This window comes from Trichomonas vaginalis, chromosome I (genome assembly GCF_026262505.1).
Source record: "Trichomonas vaginalis G3 chromosome I, whole genome shotgun sequence".
Taxonomy (NCBI): Eukaryota; Parabasalia; order Trichomonadida; family Trichomonadidae; genus Trichomonas; species Trichomonas vaginalis.
The window spans coordinates 9,981,393-10,008,426 of NC_067203.1; the positions used below are offsets into that span (position 1 = coordinate 9,981,393).

At 32.9% G+C, this 27,034-nt stretch overlaps 6 protein-coding genes across 6 annotated transcripts, besides 3 other annotated features; 4 read left to right on the forward strand and 2 right to left on the reverse strand.

Moving 5' to 3' along the window:
* Positions 1-15: 15 nt before the first annotated feature.
* On the reverse strand, positions 16-4,756 carry TVAGG3_0960730 (guanylate cyclase protein; the record flags this gene model as incomplete). The annotated part of the gene is made up of 1 exon (XM_001326931.2): positions 53-4,756. One exon carries the CDS (start codon positions 4,754-4,756, stop codon positions 53-55), a length of 4,704 nt encoding a protein of 1,567 aa, XP_001326966.2.
* A 1,092-nt stretch (positions 4,757-5,848) lies between these two features.
* TVAGG3_0960740 (voltage-gated potassium channel protein) lies at positions 5,849-7,748 on the forward strand (the record flags this gene model as incomplete). The annotated part of the gene is made up of 1 exon (XM_001326930.1): positions 6,015-7,646. One exon carries the CDS (start codon positions 6,015-6,017, stop codon positions 7,644-7,646), a length of 1,632 nt encoding a protein of 543 aa, XP_001326965.1.
* Positions 7,749-8,069: 321 nt separating this feature from the next.
* Positions 8,070-9,981, forward strand: TVAGG3_0960750 (ubiquitin-like protein transferase protein; the record flags this gene model as incomplete). Its single annotated transcript, XM_001326929.1, has 1 exon — positions 8,153-9,538. One exon carries the CDS (start codon positions 8,153-8,155, stop codon positions 9,536-9,538), a length of 1,386 nt encoding a protein of 461 aa, XP_001326964.1.
* Positions 9,982-11,712: 1,731 nt separating this feature from the next.
* On the reverse strand, positions 11,713-13,546 carry TVAGG3_0960760 (uncharacterized protein; the record flags this gene model as incomplete). Its single annotated transcript, XM_001326928.2, has 1 exon — positions 11,867-13,546. The coding sequence occupies one exon, from the start codon at positions 13,544-13,546 to the stop codon at positions 11,867-11,869; it is 1,680 nt and encodes a 559-aa protein (XP_001326963.1).
* Positions 13,547-14,185: 639 nt separating this feature from the next.
* On the forward strand, positions 14,186-20,413 carry TVAGG3_0960770 (uncharacterized protein; the record flags this gene model as incomplete). The annotated part of the gene is made up of 1 exon (XM_001326927.1): positions 14,186-20,260. One exon carries the CDS (start codon positions 14,186-14,188, stop codon positions 20,258-20,260), a length of 6,075 nt encoding a protein of 2,024 aa, XP_001326962.1.
* Positions 20,414-22,893: 2,480 nt separating this feature from the next.
* Positions 22,894-22,967: a mobile genetic element.
* Positions 22,968-23,297: 330 nt separating this feature from the next.
* Positions 23,298-23,557: a mobile genetic element.
* A 334-nt stretch (positions 23,558-23,891) lies between these two features.
* Positions 23,892-24,031: a mobile genetic element.
* A 1,235-nt stretch (positions 24,032-25,266) lies between these two features.
* Positions 25,267-26,862, forward strand: TVAGG3_0960810 (uncharacterized protein; the record flags this gene model as incomplete). The annotated part of the gene is made up of 1 exon (XM_001326926.1): positions 25,267-26,769. The coding sequence occupies one exon, from the start codon at positions 25,267-25,269 to the stop codon at positions 26,767-26,769; it is 1,503 nt and encodes a 500-aa protein (XP_001326961.1).
* Positions 26,863-27,034: the final 172 nt, after the last annotated feature.

Sequence of the window (27,034 nt, forward strand, 5' to 3'; positions counted from 1 at the left end):
TTTAATTACATATAAAATAAAATCTCTTTTAAAAAATATAATACAAAAATACTTATTTGAATGTCATCAAACACATTGATGACGTAATATTATTAGATGCCATGTTGAATATGTTGACAGGTGAAACTAAGTAGGTTGTAACGTTTCCTTTACCTTTCAAGTAAACTTCACCTCTCTTTTCGATGTTGAACTCCATTGCGTGGACCAAATCATAAACGGATTGTGGAATTTGAACTTTTCCTGGAATATCTGTTGATTGCAATCTTGCAGCTACGTTAATTGGATCTCCGATGATATCGAAGACAGGTTTATCAGTTCCCAAGATACCACCAATCAGTGGGCCGCCTGTGTTCACGCCAACTCTCACGGAAAGCATTGATTCCAAAGCTACATTGATATTTTCGATTTCTGCCAAACAATCAATTGCAAATCTTAACATTTGTTGGGCATGATCTTGTAGCTGTCCATCTGGAGTGAACAAGCCAGCTGCGCACATGTAAACATCACCGATTAACTTGATCTTTGTGATCAAAGGATAATCAGTCAAATGTTTGTCAAACGTGTCGAAAATCAATGACAAGTTACCCATGATTTGTTGTGGTGTTAAGTTTGCAGCATAATCTGAAAATCTGACGATATCAATGAACATGATTGTTGCTGAAGGAACAGTGAATGTGATATCCTTTTCACCCTGGTTGAGCTTGAACACGATATCTCTTGGGAGGATCTGGAACAAGAGCTCTTCTGATTTCTTCTTTGCCAATTCAGCCTGCTCTTGTTTATGGAGAATTTGACTTTCATCTTCAATGAAGAAGACATAAGTGTTTATTTCTCCTTGTCCTTGAGAAGCCAATGCCAAAATTGTTACGTGGCATTGTTTCGTTGTGTTGTCATGAGTGATGCACTCGAAGTGATCATCGAAGACATCTTTGGCTTCACCATCATGCATCAATTGCAATTGTTGATTGATTTTCGGACCATCTTTCTCGGAGAAAATGATAACAGCTTGTTGACCCAAAATTTGGTCAGGAACATAACCTAGAATGTCAATGACACTATCATTAACATTTTCAACAATTCCTGCTTTGTTTACAAGTAAAACACCGTTCTGTGATGAGAAGATGATGTTCTGTGAGAATGTCATTGTTTCATTTGATCCTTTTCTTTGTCTATTCAACAAGAAATCCATCAGTTCATGATTCTGATTGATCAATAAAGGAGGAATACGTCTAAAGATCATCATTGATGCCTCAAACATATGATCCAATTGATAAGCCATGAACATATGACTCATCAGCAGGAAAATACTAACAACAATGCCAATGATTGTTATAATTATTGCCAACAATTCGAATTTCCGTTTGTATTCTTGACCTAAATAATCCAATCTTTCTGTGACGGCAACGATCTTCCTGAACATGTGTGTATTTGCAAGATGGAAGATTTCTGTGTAGATTGGATCATCTAAGCTTTCGATGTCATCAAATCTTACAACAATATCATTTAAAATTGATTTGACGAAACCGAAACTTTGAGACAAACTTGCACAGCGATATCTTTCATGTATTTCTGTTGATTCTTGATCAGCAATACAGATATTCTCGTAGTGAAGTTCATCAAGTTTCGAATCAAATCCATAGCATGGCTCTGTGATGTCTGTTCCTTCTGAAACAACTTCATGGAAATGCATTGCTTCACCAACTAAACTTTCTGCCAATTCAAGTTGCTCGTGTTTGTCTGTGAAAGTTAATGCGCCTGATTTTGTCAAAGCAGCAAGTGTGAGATGTTCCATGGCTTCACTAAGCAATGGGCATCTGGCACCACCTAAGTTCATCCAGCCAATTAAACTCTCGAACTTTTTATTGACACTTTTTGCTTCATTGAATTCAACGAACGCGAAAATTGGGATAATAACTAAAGAAACATTTCCCCAGATATAAACATAAACGAAGATCATTGATTCAGGGGGCTGAACTGCTGATTGGTCATCATTGTTTGATTTTCCAATAGTCTTGCACGATTCTTCTTTGATCTTTGGTTGAATTGACTGCAAAACTTTTAAGATTCTCTTGAGGTTGAAATAATAGCAAGTTGTTGGAATAATAAACAAAAAGAAATCAACAGCAAACAAAGCCAATGGGAAACATAATTCCATTATTTCTATCTTATGGGAATTCTCCAATGTGTCTTCATTCTCATAATTCAATTCATTTTCATTAAATAAGTCTAATCCTTCAACTAATCCTTGCATATTTGTAACTGTGTTGCACAAAATCTTGTTGTTGTGCCAGTTATCGACATTAACTGTATACATAATTGCATTCGCAATGTTGTTGTAACTGAACAAAGTATGTATATTTGTTAATGAAGAGTTCTTGAGTATTTGTGCATCTTTTGTGCAGAAATATGATTCAACGGATTGCGTTACGAATGGACTTGCAACATGATAAACATTGTGTCCTGCATTTGCGTAATTAATGATTTCGGAAATGAACAAATTATAATATTCTTCACTTTGTTGGTTATAATACAACGACTGGTTCCTGAAATCGTTTGTGAAAGATATATATGGTTTAAGGTCATTATCTTTCACTGCTTTGTTCTTAACGTTGTCGTCGATTGTGTAATAACCTTTTTCAGTTGCGAGATACAAAAGTGATGAAAATCTTGCGCATGATTGGAAGAATCTTGCTCTGTTTATGTACATGACTTTGGACATTGATGAAGCTCTTGTCTCGAAGAATGAGTTAACAATGGTATCACTAACAATCATCACTGCAATACAGAAAACGCAAATGAGAAATACACAAATCTTAAGTGGTTTTGCAAATGGACTTTGTCTTTCTTCAATTGCCCTCTGGTAGGCCAATCTGAGTTTGTGCTGTGCAAATAATGCTTTGGCATAGAACTCTTCTTCTTCAGGTGCGATTTCTAAGAGCTGTGTTAAAGATGTCAAAGAAGATGCGTTTGATCCGGACTTGGAAGAGGTACTTGTGCCTGAATTAGAGGTTGCCTTCTTCCTTTGATCAATGATTTTACCGTGCATGTTGACAATTCCTCGTTTTAGGTAGTGTTGGTACCAATGAATAAAATTAATAAAGACATGATCCTTGTGGAGACGATGTCCGTCTTCCAACAAAGTTGTTTTATGCTTCTGAATTGTGGATTCATGGAAATCAGTCATAACTTCGATCAAAAAGTCGCCATATTCATCGTATACCTTTGAAGAGTTGGGATAATGGTTAATAAGCTCTGTCCATCTGTATTCGGCTGCAATGGCTTCTTTATAGAACGTGTAGAATGATGAAACTTTTGTTGGAGTTTGCATCAAAAATCCTCTGACGAAATCACAGCATCTCTTGGAGAGTTGACGAACTTCTATGACTCTCTGAGAGAATTGCTGGCTGGATGATGACTGTCGCATTGTAACTAAGCGAAGAACTGTGTAAATCAGGAAACGATTTAGAAAAGTGAGCTTTACGGACCTAAAGAAGTTGGAATATCCGAAACTGAGGATTCTATTGAATGAAGGAATCTGTGCAGCATAGATTAAAAGGACTCTGTTCAATTCTGGTTCGGAATATCTTTCATAACCGTATTTAAAGATCAAATTGTTGATAAAAACTTCATTAACACTTTCTAAAGATACCATAACATGCTTTATATAGTAATTCATATCAGAATCCATGCGATTGTTGTCAAATTCTTCACTCATCGCTGACATATTCTCTCTGTCTTCTGGGAGGTTGTTAAGGAACTTCTTTATTTTATATTTCGTTGATCGATAAACGAAAAAGTAAATTATCGATGAGACAATTAAAACAACTGGGAAAGCGATAAGAGATATTATGTCCGCGAGGAAATATATTCCTTGTATACCTTGAATAATGTTGACAGTTGCTATTGTTGTGAAGATTCCTGAGAAGATTGCGTTTGCTTTGAAATCAAGGTATGGAAGGTCAGCTCCAATAACTGCAAAATAAATGAAAACGGCAGCTTCTGCAAAGCAACCAATAATCGATGCCCATTTGGGGAAGAGCTCAAAGATATAAGTTATGAATTCAAAAATAAAGGCAGTAAGCATGAAATTAGTGAAGTATTTGCCTCTGAATGTTGCAAATGGTCCACGGCCTAAATATGGTGAGCTGGCTAAAAGTGAAAAATGAAAATAATAAATTGAAAATTCAACAACAGCAATAATACCAGCAACAAATGCAAGGACTATGTAAACAAATGATAATTCCTTGTGTAATGTGCCTGATAAAAATTGGCCAGCAAATCCAATTGTCGGTAATAAGAAACATGGAACTACAACATCAAAATAGCATCGATAAATGTACAATAAAGGCTTGTTAAATGAAATTGTGACCTTGTACTGGATTAATACACTGAAAAATAGTAATATTGACGCAGCAAAAACTGCAATTACAACATAAAATCCTATCCTGTTGACGGTGTAGTGAGCAGTTGGATCATTGAGAAGAAAGTATTCATAAACTTTTCTAATAATTGTATCATCTACACGATTTGTTGTCAAATGCAAAGTTTTACGTGCCCAAAGTGATTGAGCGAAGATTTGAATGCAAATGATGATGAGTGTAAGGTAATTAAAAGGTATTGGAGTATGAATAATTTTAGAAATTTGTTCGTATATAGGAAAGAGTGTATCGAGAAAGCCATATGTTCCCTCGATCAAATCTTTGTTTATTGTAGTTGATGAGGAAAGAGATTGGCTTCGAGATATCACTGAGTCCATTGTTGTAAAAAAAATATTGAAACGAAAACTTTCAAAAAATTATGGGTATTATAAAAATCTGAATGTAACAGATGCATTTGTGAAATTGCCGTTTCTTTGATTTTAGTAATTGTTTTTTGATAAAATACGTTTTTTATTCTCAAATTTTCTTGATTTTGTAAAACGTCTAAATTTTGATATTGTATTCTAAAATATATTTCCTATTATTTTAAATGATCTTAGTTTTTGAATGCTTATTGAGGGAGTTCAATTTTTGAATTAACATGCCACAACTTGATAAACAGTATATTACTGAAAGTGCAATAAATATTCTTATAAATAATCTTTCAAAACAAAATATTGAAAATAATTTAGCTGATTTGATTATCTCAACTAAATACATTAATATTCGGTAAAATTAGAATATCGATGGAAATATTCAATCTTTGGAAATTGAATTCAATTTGTGTTATGGTCTCAAAAGTCCTTTTTATCTCACAAATATCTTACTCTGTAAAATCTATTATAATTGTTATATTTAAACATATTTATGAAAATTCTTTGAATCATACTCGAAAAAAATAAGGTTTGAATATTATATTAGAACTATTTTCATATATGATTATAACTGACAATGAGGACAACTGTGGCACTTTTGAATTTTCCGTCATTTCCATATCGAAATTGTATTGAATAATAATCAATGATTCATTAAGCAGATTATCAAACTATTCTGTTTCTATTTTTAGAATGTCATTTTTACGTACAAATTATTGGCCAATATTTTGTTACTTTTTTCGGTATAGAAAATCATGCTCTCATCTAATTTGCTGGAATTCAACGGGACAAAGAAAGAATTTGATGATTTTGTCGTTAAACATTCGAGCTTTTATCAGCTATTTGTCATCAATTTCATTGAACCATCGTCCCCTCTTTGTCACGAATTTATTCGCCATCTTCCCGAACTTACGCAATTATATCCATCTATTGCCTTTATCCAAATAAATGGAGAAATTAGTAAGGAAGTTGCTGAATTTTATAAAACAAAACTAAATAATCCATTATAGGAGATTTTAAAAACTAAATCAAAATTTTCATTTTAGAGTTTCAAGTTTTGGGTTTTTATTTATTCAAATTTTTAATTTTGGAGTTCATTAAACGGAAGCAACAACATAGGTGCACATTTTGAAGTAGCAATCAACCCAACTGCATATATGATGCTTCTAAAATCAGATTTACTCCCTGCAACAAAATGTGACAGATTTTTAATTTTTTTTTCATGAGAAATACATATCTTTATAATCCAGATGCAGATCAAAAGTCAATTTCAGAACCTGTTCGTCCAGCACCTTCAAAAGTCTACGAACCACTTCGAATAGAAAATTCAATTGCTACAATTGCAACAATTGCAGGATATCGAAAGCCAAAAGTTCTTTTTTCTCATTTTTCACTTCTAAGACGAATTTGGGAGTATGCATTATTGATCATCAGCGTTATTCCTGCTTTCGAAATTCCATTTTTTTCTATTTTTATTTACGATTACAAGACTTCTTTATATTGGCCATTCATGATATTTGATTTTATATATATGGCAGACTTATATGTTGTTCTTAACACATCATTTGTATCACACGGCGTTATTGTTAGCGATAAAAAACGAATTCTAAAATTATACGGCGTAAAATCAGTTATATTCCACATCATTGCATGCATTCCAGGATGGTGGTTTGGAGTATTCTTTAACAATAGATCTGCATATATAGTTTTGTCATTATTAAAAGTTTTCCGCTTAAATAGATGCATGATTGCTCTTCATACCACAAAATCTAATCTCGTTTACTATTCATGGTTCTCTGCTCTACTTCCTCTTGTCATTTGCTTCCTTCTTGTCGTTCATCTTTTCGCATGTATTTTTTATCTTTCCGCCTTCCTCTCAAAAAGCCCAGATACATGGATCACAATACTCGGCTGGTCCTACCTAACACCACCACAGCTTTACGTTACCTCTATTTACTTCGTTCTTACTACAATCTTCGCCATTGGTTATGGAGACTTAACTCCTCAAGCATCATGCGAGGTTATCGTTGTTATATTTATTCAGCTGTTTGGCGTTACATCAAACTTATTAATTCTTTCAAAATTAGTCGAATTATCTTTATCTGGCCCAGACAAATCATACGTAAGAGAAACAAGAGAGTTCCGAGATTACCTTGCTTTCAAGCGTATTCCTAAGAAAATTCGCGAAGAAACTACGAATTATTTCCAAATGAGATATGACGAGTCCAGAGGAGCTGATGAACCTGCTCAAGTACTTCGATATTTACCAGATACATTAAGAACGTCATTAGTTCTTGACCAATGCAGGTATTCAATGATGCAAGTTGATCTTTTCAGAGTTGCATCGCAAAACTTCTTATCTGCCATCTCCAAAATGCTCACACCACATGCATTTATCCCAGGAGAGACAATTATCAAGCAAGGAGATGTTGTTCCGGAATTATTGTTATTAAATTCCGGAATTCTCTCGATTTCAGTTGATGGTATTGAAATCAACAAATTAGAATTTAATGATGGCTTCGTATCTGGTGAAATTGAGCTGTTTATTGACAAACCACGAGAAGCAACGATAAAAGCCGTTTCTCATGTGAGCGGATGGTCTCTTTCACGACTTCAGATACAGATGGTCGTTGCATATCAGCCGGATTTAAGACGTGAAATCATTTCCATTTCGAAAATGATTTATCCAGATAACGTCAGAGAAATAAAGAACTTGATCAGTGTTCAGACTCTTGAAGCTGTACTCAAAGATGCTTCAGATACTGAGTCAAGTTATTCAGATTCTGACATTTTCTTAGGAACTAAGATTATGACATCTTCATCTGATGATGATACATCATTTGAACTTTTGTAATATGTATAAATTGTATGTTTTATTCTTCTTTCATTCAAATAACACATTTTATATTGAATTTTTAAAATTCTTGGTAATGATTTGATTTTAAACTTATTGAGTGTCTCCAAACCAAAAGAATTGCCTTCAAAGCACGATATTAGGATATTCGTTTAGAAAAAATAATCAATTTCCCTGTGTTAATTAAAAAATCTCCAGTTCTGGAATAAATTCACCTGCTTGATAAGGCTATACAAATTATATTGAAGAAGATACCAACTTTGTCATAAGAATAGTCATAGTTCGTTCAATATTATATCGAAATTTTGATTTAGACTCTATACTAAAATCGATCATTCGAATATGAATAGATGATCATAGTGATTTCATATTTGCAATTTATTAGATAAATAAAGAATTTTAGATAAAATTTTCTAAAATCTTCTTGAATTGTGATAATACTATATATAGCTAAGATGCCTATTAAGGTATGGAAAATAGCGGGACAAATACCTTTCATTTGTATTATGAGTTTTTTCAAGAGTGTATCAAGGCAAAGCTCTATTCAATCAGAGTATGCTTTTGGTTGCCCGGAAGATTCATATAAATTCATATCAAACACAAGAAAATTCGCGCCACAGCCTTGTAGAGCCCATTGTCACAGAAGACCTTCATCAATAAATCCTTATACTGCAGGAAATTTTCAATTCGTTTATAAAAATCCAGCTCAACTCGATAAACATTCAGAAAGCACTAGAAAGATTGATGAATTAAACGATGCTTTATTTGGACATTGTTTTTGGCCCGAGTCAGGCATACAATGGGATCTTCTATATGCCGCAATTGCACATGTTAGCGATGAGTATGTATGCCCTATATGTTTATTTACACCTGTTGCGCCGAGATTAACAATATGTGGTCATATTATCTGCGCAGACTGCTTGCAGCTTTTAATGAATCATAGTGATAAGGTCATGAAATGTCCTGTATGCGGTGAAATCATTGGATCTCATGATTTTATCAGATGCAAATGTATTTTCGATTCTAAGCTTACAAAATGCACATTTTCAAAAGTTTATCGTTATGTTAGCGATAACATATGCTTTGGAGCTCATGGACAGCTTGATTCTCTTCGTGTAGCTTCAGATCCATTAAATAAATTTACCAGATTCACAATAGCAGATTCTAAGTTTATTGAATCAATGCAGAGAGGCGAAATAGAAGCTCTACAGACTCAGCATGTCATTTATGCTGAAGAACCAGAAAAAGTCGCTGCAATTCAATCTATCATCGAATCTATACAAAAAGAAACAGTTGATGACGACAAAACTGTTTTTCGTACATGCAAACATACAGACAGTGAACAAAAAGTCACTTTTTATCAATCTGTTGATGGCCGAATTATTTTCATGAACCAACTTAATAAGAAGATGCTTATTGAACAGTTTGGATCACTTGACAAAGCTCCAGATAGTATAGAAGCTCCAGTTATGTCGACTTCTATTGGATATGAATATGATACAGATAATTCTCATATTCCGTCGGGTGCAGAATGCGTGTATGCATTCCTTGATTTCACGAACATCGTTTCTAAGGATGTTCTCGCGCAACATTCTCGTGAAATTAAGAAATTAACTCCTGTTGTTGTCAAAAAACATGTTCCAACACGAGTTATCACGAAAGATGACTTCCAGAAGTTCATTCCAGAAGAACACCATCCAGAACCAACACTTTCAGACGAACAAGAGTTTCCTTCACTTTCTCCATCAAAACCAGCTCTTCCAAAGAAAGAAAAGCCTAAACAGGAAGAAGACTTTCCTTCATTTGACTCTCTTTCTTCTCAGCCCCAACCAAAGAGAGGAAAGAAAAAGACAGCTGTTGTTATTAGCGCATGGGGCAATATTAATTTCTAAAATGTATAAAATGTTTATTATGTTTGAATTAACCATCTATGTATTATGAGTTCATTATTATACATGTATAATTAAGTTGAAATTTCTTTGAACTATATACTGTTTGATGACTAGTTGTTAATTAATTAATATTATGAGAAAAATGAATGGCGTGAAACGGTTTTCAATTTGGCTCATAATATGGTATTCATGAGTCAGTTTGTGAGCGGAGAAAATTTGTATTGCAAATTTTGTAATGCTCGCAATTTGGTTACATAAATGTGAATTTTCTTTGAAAATTCTAACACACGGTTACTAGATTAAACATTTTACTATATATTCATTCGATAGGGATTCATATAATATAGAAGCTTTCAGAACTGGTAATAAAACGCGACTACAAAATGAAAACTTGCGTACACAGTTATGTTAACAATAAAGGAAAGAAAAAGAAAGCTGTTGTTATTAGCGCATGGGGCAAAATTCATTTCCAAAATGTATAAAATGCTTGTTATGAATAAACTAATATTATAAGTATTCATAGTTTTGAAAATTCTTTGAACTACCTATTGTTTGTTGACTAAATGAATATATTACTAAACTTATTTGATAAAATTTCGTGCAGTCTGAAAGTCTCAGATAGTATCGAAGCTCTAGAACCGACAATAAAACGCGACTACAAAATGTTAACTCGCATTCATAATACACAAAGAATAGTTTCTGAACATATCATTAGATCTCTTGTACAAAGTAGTGTGAATAGAGAGGGTAGAAAAAGTATGCAGTTTCTGTTAGCTCATGGATTTCTAATTTCGAGAACGTATAAAATGTTTATTTTTATATTAATTTATCGAATATATGATGGCTAAATGAACATTTTATTATATTATTTTGTAAGACAAATACTACATCTTTTTTTTTCTGAAATCTGATCAGCTTTTTAATTTTATTACAAATACATTCAACAATCCAAAAATACCAACATTAGGAAATTTCATTTTCAATTGCTTTTTTGTAAAGCATTCAATTTGATTTCAATTTCATAAATGGCTTGGATATATAGGTTGCAGTTAAATGTATGCGTATTTCAAGCGTTATTTGTATGCGGACATTCGAGTACTTTTATATATCTTTTCATAATGATAATTCTCACACTTCCTTTTTATTTTTATTCGGTAATGAAGATTAGAGGGCTTGGTTTACAACTTCGGAATAACTTTATGCCAGGATTGTGTTTTCCCTTTGCAATTGGAGTATACAGTATTTGGTATTGGTATGATCAATACGTGTTTTATTATGTTTATCATTATGAAGTTTATGATTACTTTTATCAGATTAGACAAATATGGGATGTTATTAAAAATATTTCTTATATAATGCTATTACGTCAAATTGAATCTGTTTTAATTATATGTAATATTGCATTTGCAAAATTCTTGAAATATATCAATTATATATTCTTCCTTACATATTTGATCCTTTTACTTGTTATTCAATGTGGTTATTTTGTGATATATTTAAAATTCTTACAATATTATTACTTATTTTATGATTATTTAGAAGCTCTACTTTGCATCTATTCATTTGTCTTACTCAATATAGTCTTTGAATTATCAAATATCAAAGACTATTTCCCAAAAAAATATCATGTTCCAATAAACATTTCAATATTCTCATATATTCTTGGAACATTTTCACGCTTGGTACTTTCTAAAATATTCAATACTAGAAATTTGGTTATATTACACATCACGGATTATAACATATTGAATCATATTCAAATGATGATTCAGCTCGCAGTCAATTATTTATGTGATATTCCAATGTTGACTCTTATTTGGATTTGTTCGACAGCTGAATTTGATAATGATCCTACTGAAACATTAGTTGCTCAAAACAATTTAATCGAATAATATTTTTGAGATTTATAATGCATCATTTTATCAATTCTTTCTCTTCCTAAAATATGCAGCGTTTCTTATGCATTAACCAAAATGCTTATCTGTAAGAATTTTTCCCATCATTAGATTCTCTTCATTCTCAGCCTCAACAGAAGATAGGAAAAAAAGTAGTTGTTATTAGCGCATGGCGCAGTATTAATATTTCTAAAAAGTATTGAGTGTTTATTTATATATGAATTAACTAATATTTAAATATAGCTTTGAATTGTTTAGTTATTTAATGCTATTATCTGTATAAAATGACAATTAGATCTAACTATTTAGGAAATCTGCGATATACATCATTTTATTTTATACAGATTATAACATTAAATATTAAGATTCATAAATAAATAATAAAAAAATAAGATTGAACAACAATATGCTTCTAATTTAGTTTCACATTACATTATAATGCTGTCTCGAACTCTCCAGATGTTTCTATGTATTTATTAATAACGTTTCTTACCTCTTCAGCGCTTGGATCTGATTCTAAGACTTCTCTGACTTCCTGGAGTTTGTCCGGACTTTCCTTCCTTGAAAGGACATTTCTGAAAACACCGACAGCACTGGCAATCATGCCTTGTCTGTTTACTGGGTCAAGATCGAACTGTGCGAGAATGTTGTAAGCCTTCATCGCGTAGTAGTACTGACCCTGTTGGTAGCAATGCGTAGAAATAATTTGGAGGAGGAGTTTGGCATCTTCTGTATTAATACTTTCTGTATAAAGAATAAAAGCTTGATTTGGCTTTCTGTTCATGATGTAGCATTTGCATAAGAATGAAACGTAAAAGATTTCGCGTGTATATGCTGGGTTTTTGACCATTAATAATCTTCTCTCGGCTTCTGCCCATTTTTCAAGGCCACAGTAAGTCATACCGATATTATAGTTGAACTCATCTGTATCGCCGATCTTATCTTCGATTGTTTGAAGGATTTGAAGTGTTCTTTCGTAATCGGACTGAATAAATTTAGTTGTAGCTAAAGCCTGTCTTCCTTCGACTGTATTCTTAATCATATCCATGTTGCCGACCTCTGAGAAGATCTGGTTAGCTTCATCAATGGGTCCTGGCTCAGATTGAAGTTGTCCGTAAGCAAGAAGAACTGTAGCGCGAAGAATAGATTCAGAAATATCGAGTGGTTGGAAATCTTGAAGTAAGTTGTATGCTTCCTTTGCATTGCTCTCTCTCATGTAAAGAATTGCCAAATTAAAGCGAGCTTCTGGGATAACTCCAACGAGTTTTGGTAAAATCGTAAAGCCATCATCACCGTTATGGAAGATACAAAGGTTGTGGTTGATCAGAGAGTCGACAAATCCGTATGTTGCAGAACTGAACTTCCTGATCTGAAGAAGCTGTGATTCTGCAGTATTTGCATCGAATATTCTAAGATAATCGCATGATTTCAGGTTTAATGCCACAGCGGAATCCGAATTAATTTGAAGATAAACGTCAACAGCCTCATTTGATTCATCATAGTTATCTAGCTTGAATTGGCACATAGCGATGTAAACGTTAAGAGCCAAAAAGTCTGGATGTTCCATTAAAAGCTTCTGATAAATATCTATAGCTTCCTGGAAGTGAGATCTCATGTAGTGAATAGCGGCAAGAGATAGCTGGTTTTGCAATGTTCCGACTAATTGGCTATGCGATTCTAGTAACTGCTTATCATCGTTAGTTTGGTGCGCGATATGGAATAAAAGCCTTGTTTTGAAGTCGCAATTCGGTCCTTTGTTAGCAGAATCTCTTGCATTTTCGAAGTCGCGTAGATAGAACTGACAAGATGAAATATAAAGCCATAACATAGTATCATCTGGCTCTTCTTTAAGCATTTTCTCGTAAACATCAATAGCATCATCATATTGACCTGAATGGAATAATGCATATCCATGCCATAACTTCATATCTTTAGTATATGGCTGATTGAGCTCTTTATGAAGAAAATCGATATATGTTGCTGCACCACTGTAATCTCTGCCTTCGATGAAGGATAAAATGCTCTGTTCGTTTGTTTCTGGTGCTGGTACGGCTGGCTCGGCGTTTTGCTGAGCAACCATAACATTCTTTCTCCTAGAGTTTCCAACAATCATTAAAAAATTTGAAAACGTACTTTTTTATAAAATCACTTGAAAACATGATTGAAATGATCCACTATTGATATACACGATTTATGTAAAATCAACCGTTTCAATCACGTAAGGACAGTTTTCAAAAAATCAATTCCATACATATATTAATGATTTAGAAGGAAACCAAGTATCAGATTTAGTTATAATGGTTATTTTAGAGTGAATCATAATGTAATTTCATTATAATTGCAAAAATATCAAAAATATATAAATAATATATCATATTTACTGTTTAATATCAGAAATATTCCCCACTCATATAAATTTGGATATTTTGATTAACCATATACGGAAAAATAACTTTTTTCATCAGTTATGAAATCGATTTCGATTTCAGATTTGTTTCTGTAAAAGCTCTCTACGAAGAGGGTTTTTGTGAATTCAAGAATGCTTCATTTCACATTCATGGCGATCGAAATCGAGTTTATTAGAAATAAAAATTGTTATTTCTATTGAATTCTTGGCACTTTTCGACAATTTCACCGAAGTAGACTCGAATTTTTATGAAATCATTTTCTTTTAATATCCCACTCGGCACCAAATAAAGCTATAGAGAGATTTGATTTAAATTAATAAATTTTTTTTCTGTCATATAAAAAAATGAATCCGAGATCTGTTTTTTCAATAAGGATTGATTCGCTATCCGATCCTCTAGCGAATTTATGCCAATCTGTAATTGCGGCATGCAATGACGGCAGTGAAATCTCGGTACAACAACAAATTGCAATTTTTAAACAAGTCATAGTTAAAGAAGAAAACTTAGTTCGCGTGCTATCATCATGTGCTAAGATAGGAGCTCAAAGTCCGTTACAAAGTATTGAACAATTCAGTCAAGTAGTTCCACCAATTTCGATTACTCAAACTGAAGCACCAGAGCATCACCCAGAACATAGAATGATATACATTGATAGACTTCCAAAGCAAAACTGGGGAAAAATGTACTTTAATATCTGTCTTTACTTTGTTTCAGATTTAGTTACAGCATTTTTCATAGAAAAGCTTTCCGAAAACATGATAAACGTAACCAAATCGGATGTAGTCGAATTTATCAATACAATTATACGAAATTTCTTTACTTGTTCTCAAGATTCATATATCATCGCAATTAAAGAAATAAATTCAAAGTATTATCGACGCGCATTTGGCCTAATGTCAAAATTTGCTCCAGATGATGTTGCTGATTTACTCCAAAACACCTTTATGAACGTAAATGAACTCGGAAGTTATTATCAAATTGTTGTCAACTATTTTAGCGATTGCGTGTTTAGCTTCGAAAGTTACCTCGATGCTAAAGAGCTTTTGGATAAAATCGTTCAAGTTTACAAAGAAAAAACTGTTCATAAGCAAAGAACATCAATTATGAACACAGGCTTATTCATTTACAACTATTTAGGCAATACATTCTCTAAATTCCAAGAAAGTCTTACAGATCCTTACATTTTTGGCTTGATATCAGATTGTATGACATGGGTTAACTCGAAACAACTAAACGTACACTGTTTCGAGATCATGGCCCTCATCAACAGCTTTATGACCATTAATTCGAACACTTCTGTCAAAGAATTTGGAGCTCAACATATATTTTCTTATTTATCAGACGGAAAGCAAACAGATGGTCAGATATTAGATGCTCTATCCATAATGCTTCGTGGAGCTCATTATTCTACACGAGCTCTCCAAGAAACAACAAAATCAAATTATGAGCACCATATTTCGGACACAAGTACGATTGAGAACATCTTTGGCTACGCCGTAAGCCATATTGACATTTTCGACACTTGCCAGACCAATTTGGCCAGTTTTATCGTCCAAATTGCCGCATCTGACTTTGACTTGTTTGTTCACAAGTTTTTAGAGAAACTAACAACACCTGAGATCATATCCTTCGCAACCTGTGCATTATCCAAAGCTTTCTTCGTAATATTAGATCCGACATCCGGATTTGCCGAGAAAGCGTTCAATTTCACAAAGGAACTATTAGATAAAGTCAGAATCAGTGCTTCCCTGCTCTTGGACACCCAATTATCCAAGAACATCACTGACAAACCAACGAATTTCGCCTACGAACCGTTATCCTTCTCAAATGAGCTCCGAAATCGATACACGATCGAGACACAAATCTCGACATATGTCTACAGGCTTCTTGGCGTCTTTACAGTTAACATGAGACCGAAATCAGTTTTTCCTAAGCACACTAAAGAGAATCAGAAGTGGAAAGACGAACTAACTAAAGAACACGGTGTCCAAACATGGCCTGTCTACGACAAGAACACAATAAGAGAGGAAATACACTCAATACAAACAGATGAAAACAATTTGATGATTAATTTATTGAGATTAAGTCCAATGATTGTTGACAATTTCTCAATATTAAATCATGTCATCAAATTCATCTGTAATGAGGATTCTTCAATAGGAGCAATGGCTGTTGTTGCTGTTCAAGCTGCTCTCCATTTAAATCCAAAATTTGCCTCTCAAATTTTTGAAACCGTTGACAAATATTATTCAATTCCAAACATCACTTCACCTCACCTCTTTATATTATTAAAATTTTTCCATTGTATTATTGATACGATTACTATGGAGAGATTGGAGATAACTAAAGAGATGAACACTATTTTAATTAAGTACATTTTATTGGGATTATGTTCTGATGCATTAGAAATAAGAAATGCAGCATTTCAATGTTCCCAAAATTATCCTGTTTATTTGCAAGCTAAGAATGAAATATTTGTATTGTATGACATGATACAAAAGAATGAAGTGCAGATAGGAATGACAGCAAAACTAAATGCATTGAGTAGTTTGTGTCCAAACAAAAGAGATTTGATTCAAAGTTTTGATTCAATTCCGTTTACTAATTTGTTTTTGGCATTTGACCAAACATTTTATCCGTTTTGGATATCAGCATTGGGTAATCTTATTGGTGAAACAAAAGAAGACTTCATACCTGAAATACATAAATATTATTCCGAAGTTCTTTTGAATAATAACTCATTGTCAAATCAAACTTTAATTAATTTGTGTTCACTTCACTTTTCATTATCAATTGGCGGAACACAGACGGAAAACATCTCAAAGATTACTACTAATTTATTGCAGAACTTCTCAAAGAATGTAAAGAACAGGGACTGCAATTTATGCGCTGTTATGAGCTCCTGTAATCCAATAATTTCTAATGATGTCGTCATTGCAATAAATTCTGAATTAAACACGATTTCGGAAAAAATGGTTTTGATTCACGTTTTGTTCTACTTGCTAAGCAAAATGTCTGAGAAACCAAGCTTCATCGCCAAGCAGACATCAGGAGAAAAGTTCTCACAGCCACTACAAGAATCAATTTATTTCTTGGAAAATTATTTGATAACAAATAAATTTGTGTCAAAAAATCTTGAATTCAATTTTGACAGAAATGAACTGTCAAAACCGCAAAACTACTTATTGCAGTGTGCAATTCATGACATGAGTATTTGTTTAAGACATTTATTTGATGAAATCACACAACAGAACATCTGTAATTTGCATGGACCATTTCCTTTGTCAAAAAGTGTTTCAAACACTTATTCCCATTCTTCTGGCACGATGTTGACGTTTTTGGTCTTTATTTCTTTGAGTTCATGTGATGATACATTTATATTCAATGATGCAGTGCTCAACTGCTTCAGTTCCCTTTGTTCTGTCGCAAATATTCCTGATGCATATTTCACAGTTGTTTCTGACAATTTGACAAAAATAAAAAGTGTCAAATTGAAGACAAATTTACTTAGAAGATACTTCAGTAATCTTATTACACAATACATTGACTATTCCTGCTTAGACAGTTCGTTTTTCCACGCAATTTGTCTCCAATTTACAGGTGACCAAAAATTCAAAAGAAATTGGAGAGAATCAAACTCTTCTGAATATAATGAGAACGAAATCGAGATCGGAAACAAGATCTACATGAACTCCGGCTCACTCCTAGCTCTGGCCTTCTATTACATGACAAATGAATTGCCTTCTTTCCGTGAAATGGCTTTTAAATTGGTGTCAGTTTTGTCAGCGTCACTTTTTATCCAAGAAAAAGGGTTGAAAGAATTCGATGAGTTTCTTTTGAAGCTGAAGAAGTTTAGAGGTAGATTCAAGACCGATATGACTCATTATATCTTTACAGACGCGATTTCACTTTTGAAACTGATTTCCAATGAATTGCCATTTTTAGGAGAACAATTCATTGCCCAAATGATTGAAATCGACAAAAGAATCAATCACAACTCTAACAAGATCATTCACGAGGAAGGCTCCAAGAGATCAATGACATTTACGAAGATAAACAGCGAACAATTAGTTCCAAAATTTAATTTGGAAACAGATAATTTGCAAACACACGTAAGTTCATTTAATTTGAACCAAAACGAAAGCCAAAAATCATTGGCTGCAGAATTCATTGTTCCTTGGATGAGTTACTTCGTTGTTCAGCCCCAAATGAACTCCATTTTCATGGATATCCCTCAGATCTTTAATTGCTACACTTTCTTGATTTTCGTTGAAGACTTGATTTCAATGAATTTTTCAATACCAATACAAAAGATTTTCCGCCAAATCATTGAGAAAGACCATGGCGAGAAAACTGTTGACTTGTTATTATGCATTGCTTTGAGACATGTCTTTCTTGACAATCTCAAAGAGAACGCAATGGAATTAATCAGATTTTTGTTTGCCATTCAATCTGATTTAGTTTTCAAACACATGCTCAAATACATCGAATTTGATGCATGGCATTTCTATTGCATCCAATTAAACAAGCTTGATTTGTTGTTTGATTTCGATCACGTCATGGCTGAGATCTCAAACAAAGCAGAAGATGAAATCAAATCAACAGGAACAGTGAATACAGAAGATGACCAAAGTAATGATTATTCTTTTATTGTTCCTATTGTTTTGGATATGATTTATAACTTAATATTGGATGATTTGACTCTAATAAGAGAATACGGAAAAATAATATTGAGTTATTCATTCATACAATTCCATTCTTTCCCTGAACAATGTTCGAAATTAATCAAGCTTTTGACGTCATTGGAAGTTCCTGACAATTTCACAAATTACTATTCAGATACAACTAAAACAATCATAACAAAAGTCGGCACATGGCCACTGGATTTAGTTGGATCTTTGTTTAGTAATTTGAATGAAAACGAAGCGAGAAAATTATATAATTATTTGTTGCCGTGGGCTGTTTCTTATGGAAAAACTTATAAAACACCAATTGCAGTCAAAATTTTGGACTCAATTGGAATGGAACTGGAAAAAGATGACGTGATTGGATTATGCAGATCAATACTAGTCATTGCTATTGCTCTTTATGAAAGAACAACTCCTTCTATTCATGCTGCAAACATAAAGAAAATTACTTTCTTTGTCCAACTTTTGGATAATTTCGGAAAGCCTCCTTACGCTGAATTATATGGATATTTAACTTACGCGATCTATTTGTTGAAGCGCTCCAAGGAAATCACAACAAACTTGGTCTATTTCATCAGTGAATTCTTGAAATGTTCCAGTATAGAATATGTTTCAATATTTAATGCAGCAGCTGATTTCATTTTACTTGCATTGAATAAAAACGAATTCATTGAACAGATAAAGACATCAGAGATGCCGAAAGACTTCGAGGGAATCGCGCACAGGATATTCGCAGCAAATCTTGATAGTATTGGTTTGTCGAAATCATTTGAAATCATCCAGAAATGCATTGAAAATGATTTATTGACATTTTTGACACCAACTGATGATTACAATGTTTTGATTGCTTCTTTGTTACCTTTCGCAAATATGTTTAGCCCTTCATGTGTCACGAAAATCGCTAAGCTATCTAATGATTCAGTTCTCGAAAACTGTTTCATTAAAATCACAGAAAGCGACACAGAATTGAGTGAAAACATCGAAGCAATTGTTTCTGGATTAATCACTGACGAGAAAGTTGCATTAAAAGTTTTGCCTTTCTACGTCAATGTCGAGAATAATGGAAATGTTCGACAAAAATTGATAATTTACTACGCAACATCTTTCATTATTAGATCGATAGATAACATTTCTTTCAAGGATTATTCCATAGGAAACATTGCAAGAAGTGCTGTCAAATCGAATATTCCTGGTTTGCAGAGAGCTGCTTCGAATTTACTCCAAACTTTGATGGAAGTTTCTGGAGGAGAATTCTGTTATTCGTCCAGTTTCAATATGGCCGGAAATCCACAATTCCCAAGCATTTCTGATATCTTGAATTTGAAACCTCATGAATGGAGATGCACAACATTAAAATTGACACCGATTTATGTAACTCACGAAGGTTTCATCGCTTGTGCTATTTTCTCTGACTTAAGAGCTGCACTGGAACAAGTCCAGGCTCAGCCTTTCTCTGAATGGGGAGAGATAGAATACAAGATGCAGGCAGCCGTTCCTCAGGGACAAAACGAAGACATATCTGGAATCAAGTCTTATGAAGAAATGACACAAATTATTAGAGCATTGACAAGAAATTCAAGAAAGAGTTTCAGCAATAAATCAATCACCCCTGTTGAATCTGTTTTGGTCGAAGAGAAATTGATTAATGCTGTAGATTTCGCACCATCACCAAAAGACTTTGGACAGCTTCTTAAGGATTTGAATGAAGAAGATGCTCCACCAATATTTTAACTTTTTTTTATTTTATTTATTTTTATTATATTCTTTAAGGGTGCACCCGTATGTACGTTTATTTGAGAGGAGGAGGATTACCCTCTCAATTTTGAGGGATTCGTTAGTTTATTTTCTCGATGAATATGCAATAAAATTTGATTTTTACCTTATCAATATACTTCATATACCCAGATTTGCTTTACTTTTACCACCTCTCGAAAGCTGGGGACACCGCCTATCGTTGGGAGTAGCTATTAAATAGAACCACCAAGGGTATTTTTCGAACTGCCGGTGTAGTGTAGTGGAAACATCTGACATAATGATTCGTTATGCTAAGGTTTGATTCCGATTTAGCCAATTTTTTTCTTTTTTGGATCATGAATTTTTTTTTGGGTCACTATAAGATTTGTTTCATGTTCTAAATCTGCTGCATATGTAATCTATTTTTATTTACCTATTTTTTAAAAATCTATTGGATTGCCAAATTTGAATATATTTAAAATCATAAAAATCCAAAAAAAACTATAAATATATGTTTTATGCATAGTGCCGATACTCAAATATCAGATTACTTAGATCCATGAATAATATCCGAATTTTTTTTCTTAAAATTAAACTTCAAAACTTCTTGCAATCTTATTCTTAATCAATTGTAAATTTTTAAAACCATTTTTTAAAATAATTTTGCGTAAATTTTATTCTCATGTTGTTTTAATCGAAAATTGATACATTTTCAAAAAAATAATATTGACTTATGAAATTCATTTTTAAGGTGAAATAGTATTGTTTTTATTAAAGTATATGAATAATATATAAAAAATTAATGAATAATATAAGCAGATTTTTAGTTTACAAAACAAATATGAGCAATGCAATTTCAAACTTTTGCTGGCAATTTCGATATTGCTCAAGTTTGTAGTATTTGTGATACCTATAACATCGGCTTAATCAAAATTCGATTTTTCTTATGAGTTATTGAGAAAATTTGATTGCAATGAGAAGGATTTCGACGTTTTTGATAAACTAAGAGCTGAGCTTTAGGGGTTCAGTTCATTTATGGCTGTAGTTTGATGCGTAGATCTCTTTTTTATTGTAAATTCTTTCAGCATGGAGATCGAGAATGAATCTTTTGAGAACTTTATGAGTTTTTACACCCGTAAAGAGGTCCTTCGAGGAAAGATAGTCCAGACTACATGAAGATGTGGGTTAACCAAAAAAATCCGATGGTTTCCCCATATTCATGTAGATCTTCGAAAAAATGAGCACCAAAAAAGCCAAAAAAATAGGCTTTTTATTGGATTTGTACACTAGATCAATAATCTATTTAGGATCTGACACTCTTTTTAGCCAGAGATATGAGGTCCTTTCTAGGAAAACGATCTATTCATCCATAAAAAAAATGAATTATCGTTTTCCCCAGAAATTACATGGGGAGTGGTAAAAGTAAAGCAAATCTGGGTAATATACACATGTTCATGTAAAAACTTTTTTCCAAAATCCTCAGGAATTAAGGGATTTTTGAATTTTAAGAATTTTTTTTCGAATTTTTTCGAAAAAAAAATATTTTCAGAACAGCCTTAACGGCTAAGATTTAGGAACAATGTTAAGTATCAAAAAGAAAGGAGGTCTGATATAGACAACATAGATCGTTGAAGGTTGAAAAAATCTCTAATATTTGAGCCCAAAATTTCAAATTTTAATTTTTTGAAAAAAGAGGCCACCCGTATGTATGTTTATTTGAGAGGAGGAGGATTATATTTTTGAAAGGGTGAAACATTATGAATATGTTAATTATATAATAATATGTATTATGAAAAAAAAAATAAAGCACGTTAAAATTTTTCTTTCTTGATTTTTTACAAAATCTACTTAGAATTATGCAAAATATGACTAAATAATTTATGGCAGTCCCAACGGGAACCGCGGTAATTTACCGAGGTTTCCGCACACCGGTTCCTTTTTTTAGGAATTTTTTAGATTAAAAAATATGCTTTGTAAATCATTTTTTGTAAATCGGCAAAAATTTGGAAATATTCTGACGACAATAAATCTGGGAATAGTATTTTAAATACGAGAACAACCTATTTAAAAGTGTTTCGCTCGATTTTGTATAATTTCAAATTTTCGCATATAGCTTTCCGTGAATTACCGTGATTTTACCGCCACATCAATAGTTTACGACACTTTTTCCGTAAATTGAGTAGTTTACTGCACTTTTTCCGTAAATTGAGTAGTTTACTGCACTTTTCCCGTAAAATTGAGTTACGGGAATCCGTAAGATTACCGTACCTCACTTCTAGTTGAAAATAGCATTAGTATATAATAAATAGATATATTATTCATATTTTTAATTTTGAATTACGGAAAAAGTGAGTTCAGAACTTCCAATTATTATTTGATTAATTATGTTAAAAATACTATAAGGAATTAAAATACATAATGTTGAAATTTGAATTACGGAAAAAGTGAGGGTGAAAGTGAAGTGAAAAAGTAAGATATTTTTTGTTGAAATAATCATAGTTGTACAATTTTGAAACTATATGTAAAGCTATAAATTGAATAAATTCAAAAACAAAAATTGTTTATTCTTATTAATAAATTTATATTAATCAATATTTGAACAACCCGTAATTAAAATTGAATTCCTCTTAAAATCTAATCCATACGTTAATTTTTAATTTGCTCGGCGAATGCCGAGCTTCCCTACTTCTCTTGTCATTCCTTCAAAAACTCTAATCTCATCGCACTTACAAACATCATGATTTGATGTATTGTCGAGAAATCTTAGACTTGTTTGTCATTTGATTATAGCATTTGAAAGTCATCTCGAAAATCGATTAACAAGACAATTTCCCAAACATCTACATACAAGTAGATGATGGTAAACCCATTAGAGTTGTTTTGCTATGATTCCTCCAATCTTATGATGAGAAAAATCATATCAAAACAGCTCTAATCGAACATTCTACACAGCTTAGCATCCAGCTAGTTCCAAGTAATGCGATTACAACATCAACGGCCAAAGCCTTTCAGAGTCCTTTAATCATTTCTTCTCATCTCAATGTGAAGTGGCCCCAAACGAACTACAAGCTGACGTTACAACGCATTACAACCCGGTTAATACGAGCATATACATTAGAGCTGCTTTGTTATGATCTCCCTCATCAATTGATGAGAGATCTCATTATGAAGCAGCTCCAATCGAACTAAAAACCTACATACAAATGAGTGAAAACAAACTCATTAGAGTTGTGTTGCTTTGATTTCTCTCATCAGAAGATGAGAGATACCAGAACAAAACAACTCTAATCAAACTTTCTACACAACTCAGCACAGTATCAATGCAAAGTAATGCGTCTGTATCGTTAACAAGCAAAGTTGTTTCGGGTCCTTCCATTTTGGAAGAATTCGGAATAACTTTGCGAATTGATAGTGTAAACCCATATACATGAAAGCGTGCATGCATAAAGATAGGTATTGTCAGCAATGACTACCTGCCCAGCTATGAGTGATCAGAGAATTACCATCTCAGGCTTTTTGAGAACGTTTCAGCCAGGACCCTCGTATGTTGACTGTGAGAAAGGCATCCTTTATCTGAAATAGATGCTTTTCCAACAATCAAATTCGAAGATCTTCGACTTTGTTGTAAAAAGAGAAGGAGAAGGAAAGAAGAGGAAGGAGAGGAAGAAGGAAAGGAAAAGAAGAAGAAGAAAAAAAGAAGGACATATTAAATATAATGCGCACTTAATAGTGCCGAGGCGGCGGAGCCGCCGAGGCGCGATTTTTTTGACCCTATATTACCGCACGGCAATGTTTTTCTCGATTTTGTACAGCCCTAAAATAATTATAAATTTCAAGTTAAATTTTAATTTTGATAAATAATTTAAATTTCAAAATATCAAGTTCAGTTCGACTATGTATGTAGTAATTCCTCAATAAAGTGCCAAAACCCTATTAAAATATATGAACATTTTCAACATTTTAATGTTTTTATTTAAAAATTTGATGGAATATGAGCTTCAAACAATTATTATGTAAATAAAAATAATTAAATATATGTATTTATTCGTATTACAACCGTAGTAAGTCGATTCTTCCTTTCTTCTACTGAGTTTTGAATTTGATTTCGAATTGTAAAGAGATTCAAAGGGAAAATACTAGCGGATAAAAACTACCTCCATGAAAGGGTCATAATGGAGTCAAGTTGTATTTTTTGATATTTTTTGCTTTTCGAGCCTAAATAGGTAGCCAAGATAATGCCTAAAAATAAGGTTCTAAATTCTGAAGTTTACATGATCCTCTCGTGTGCACCCTTAAAAAAGAAAACTATTTTTAATTTTATTTATATTTTTTTAAGGATGCACTTACGCCCATCTGACTTTAATTCAAATTTCTAACAACTGGTGTGAAGAGTAGTTCCTGTAATTTCTTCAAAGAATTCGAAGTTTGTATTGGAGGAACTGAGCTTTAATAGTTTATCTAAATTGTGAATTGAAAAGTTATCATTTTTCAATTGAAGAATCGCAAAGATCCAAGCTCATTGGACTGTCAACAATTTTGCTCATGCATTCTTTGCAAATGTCATTCACGACACAGAATAATTCATGGAGATGTGCGATATCACTCCAAAGTGGAAATTGATATAATAGCGCTAATATGGGTTTTTCTGTGTATATGTGGACTTACATTCTAAAGAAGCTGCTTAGAGAGAAACAAAACTTACCTTTGATTGTGGCCTGGATTTGTACTAAGATATAATCAGACATAATTTTTCTCTATCTAGTCAGAAAGCGTTCCATCATTCGGAGTTGATCTTGCACATTTTCTTGAGTAAGAGAATATTTTTTAATCTAATGGATAAATACTAAGAAATTCTTGTTCAAATTAAATCAAAGTTTATTTTTTCATGCATATGCACTAATATTACTATCACAATCATATGTAGCTTATTAAATATAACTTTTGTCATTGCTGCCAATGATTCCAAAGCCGAAAATTGGAAATTTGTCACTTTTTTATATAAAATGTGGGGATTATTAAAGAAAGCTGGTGAATATATTGCTCCAATGATAGCAGTTGATTCTCTTCAAGATGTCAAGGAAGCTTGTGATCATTGCCTTGGCGTTTTAAATGGAACCATTTCAGAAAATGAATTAACATTCGATTCTGCTTTGGCTTCCATTAAAGATTATCTCACAGAAGAGGTTGGTCAGCCAGATATGCCATACTTTGACTATGTGACATCACAATTATTCATTCAAAAAATTGCCGAATCTCTTGGTCCAAAATTAACAGCACAACAAATTGAATCAATTCTTTTATTCTTCTTAGCCTTTGCAAATACAAAACTCGGTAATTATTTCGCTCAAATTACAGTTCATAGACCATTTTCTTTAGTTGTTTCGAAACTCGAATCTGTTTACGCAAAGACACCAGGCGTTGTCGAGGAATTCATTAAGGGAGTATGGGGTCAATGCAAGAAGTCTCCATTAATGCTAGAAATGATCACTATTCCTTCATCTCAAGGAATTTCTTATCCTCTTCTTGATTTTCTTGCAATTGCAGCGTTTAATCCAGACGAAATCGGGATGCACTCTCGAGAAGCAATTTTATATATCTTTTCAACAGCAGATGATCCAGAAATTAAAATCCACGAATCTATTCCACAATACTTGCTCAAACAGCTCGAAGGTTCCATTGAATCATATTTGAAGAACGTATGTGAATGCGTTCCTACAATTCAGTTCAGTGGCTCATCTACTGTCCTTCTTAGCTGGATTGATCAATTGATAATAAGAACTAACACTGTCGATATACAATCCATCCTTTCCCATGTTAAATCTCTTGATATAACAAGGCGTTTAGGATCTCTCGCGTTATTATTGAATTTCTTCATTAACAAAGTTATTTCAGAAGCTGTTATCAAAGAAGTACAATCAAAAGAAACAATTGACCTGATTGTTTCTGCTCTAGACTCTAAAAATGATGATTCAATCAAATCATCTTTGTTATTAATCAAATCTATGCTTCTTAACAACGAAACAATAGCATATATAATACCTCCTACTAAAGATGAGCGCATAGATGTCCTCTCATTCATGCCTCCTTCTTGGTTAATTGAAATTGACGGTTCTTCATCAATTTCTGCATATGAAGCAGATGCAGTCAACAGAATTAACATAATTAGCCATGTACAAGGTAAGAATAATGATTTATTCCCTCATGTTGCAGCACTTTTGAAAAATGCCAAAACAATGCCACTGAGAGAGCTCCTTTCTTTGACTTCTGTATTGTCATTGTTCACTGCAGCAGAGTCTTCACTAATTGGCAGCTGCTTGGCTGAAAATTTCGAAGCTGCAGTAAATCAATTGTCCGAAGTCCAGATTTTCGAATTGCCATCGGAAAATTCAAAAGATGGACCAGAAGTAAGAGCTGCTATTCTTGCAGAATTCGGAAAGGAAATTCATGCAACATTCACGGCGCATGAAAAGTTTAATTCCGTTAAAAAGGCGTTTGATGATGAATAAAACTATTGTACTATACATAATTTGTTGGAAAAAATATTTATAAAACAAATAATCAAATAAATTTTTCTCAATTAGATTTTTGTAAATTATCGTAAAAATAATTTAGTGATGCCGATTTGGAAGATAATCCAAGATTTTCCAAAATCTAAAAAATGATATTTTCCTTGGCGATTATTTTCTTGATTTTTTCGTTTTCAAATTTTTTTTGGAATTTTTTATCTATCAAAACATCAGATCTTAATCGACGAAAACCTTTGTTTTTAGC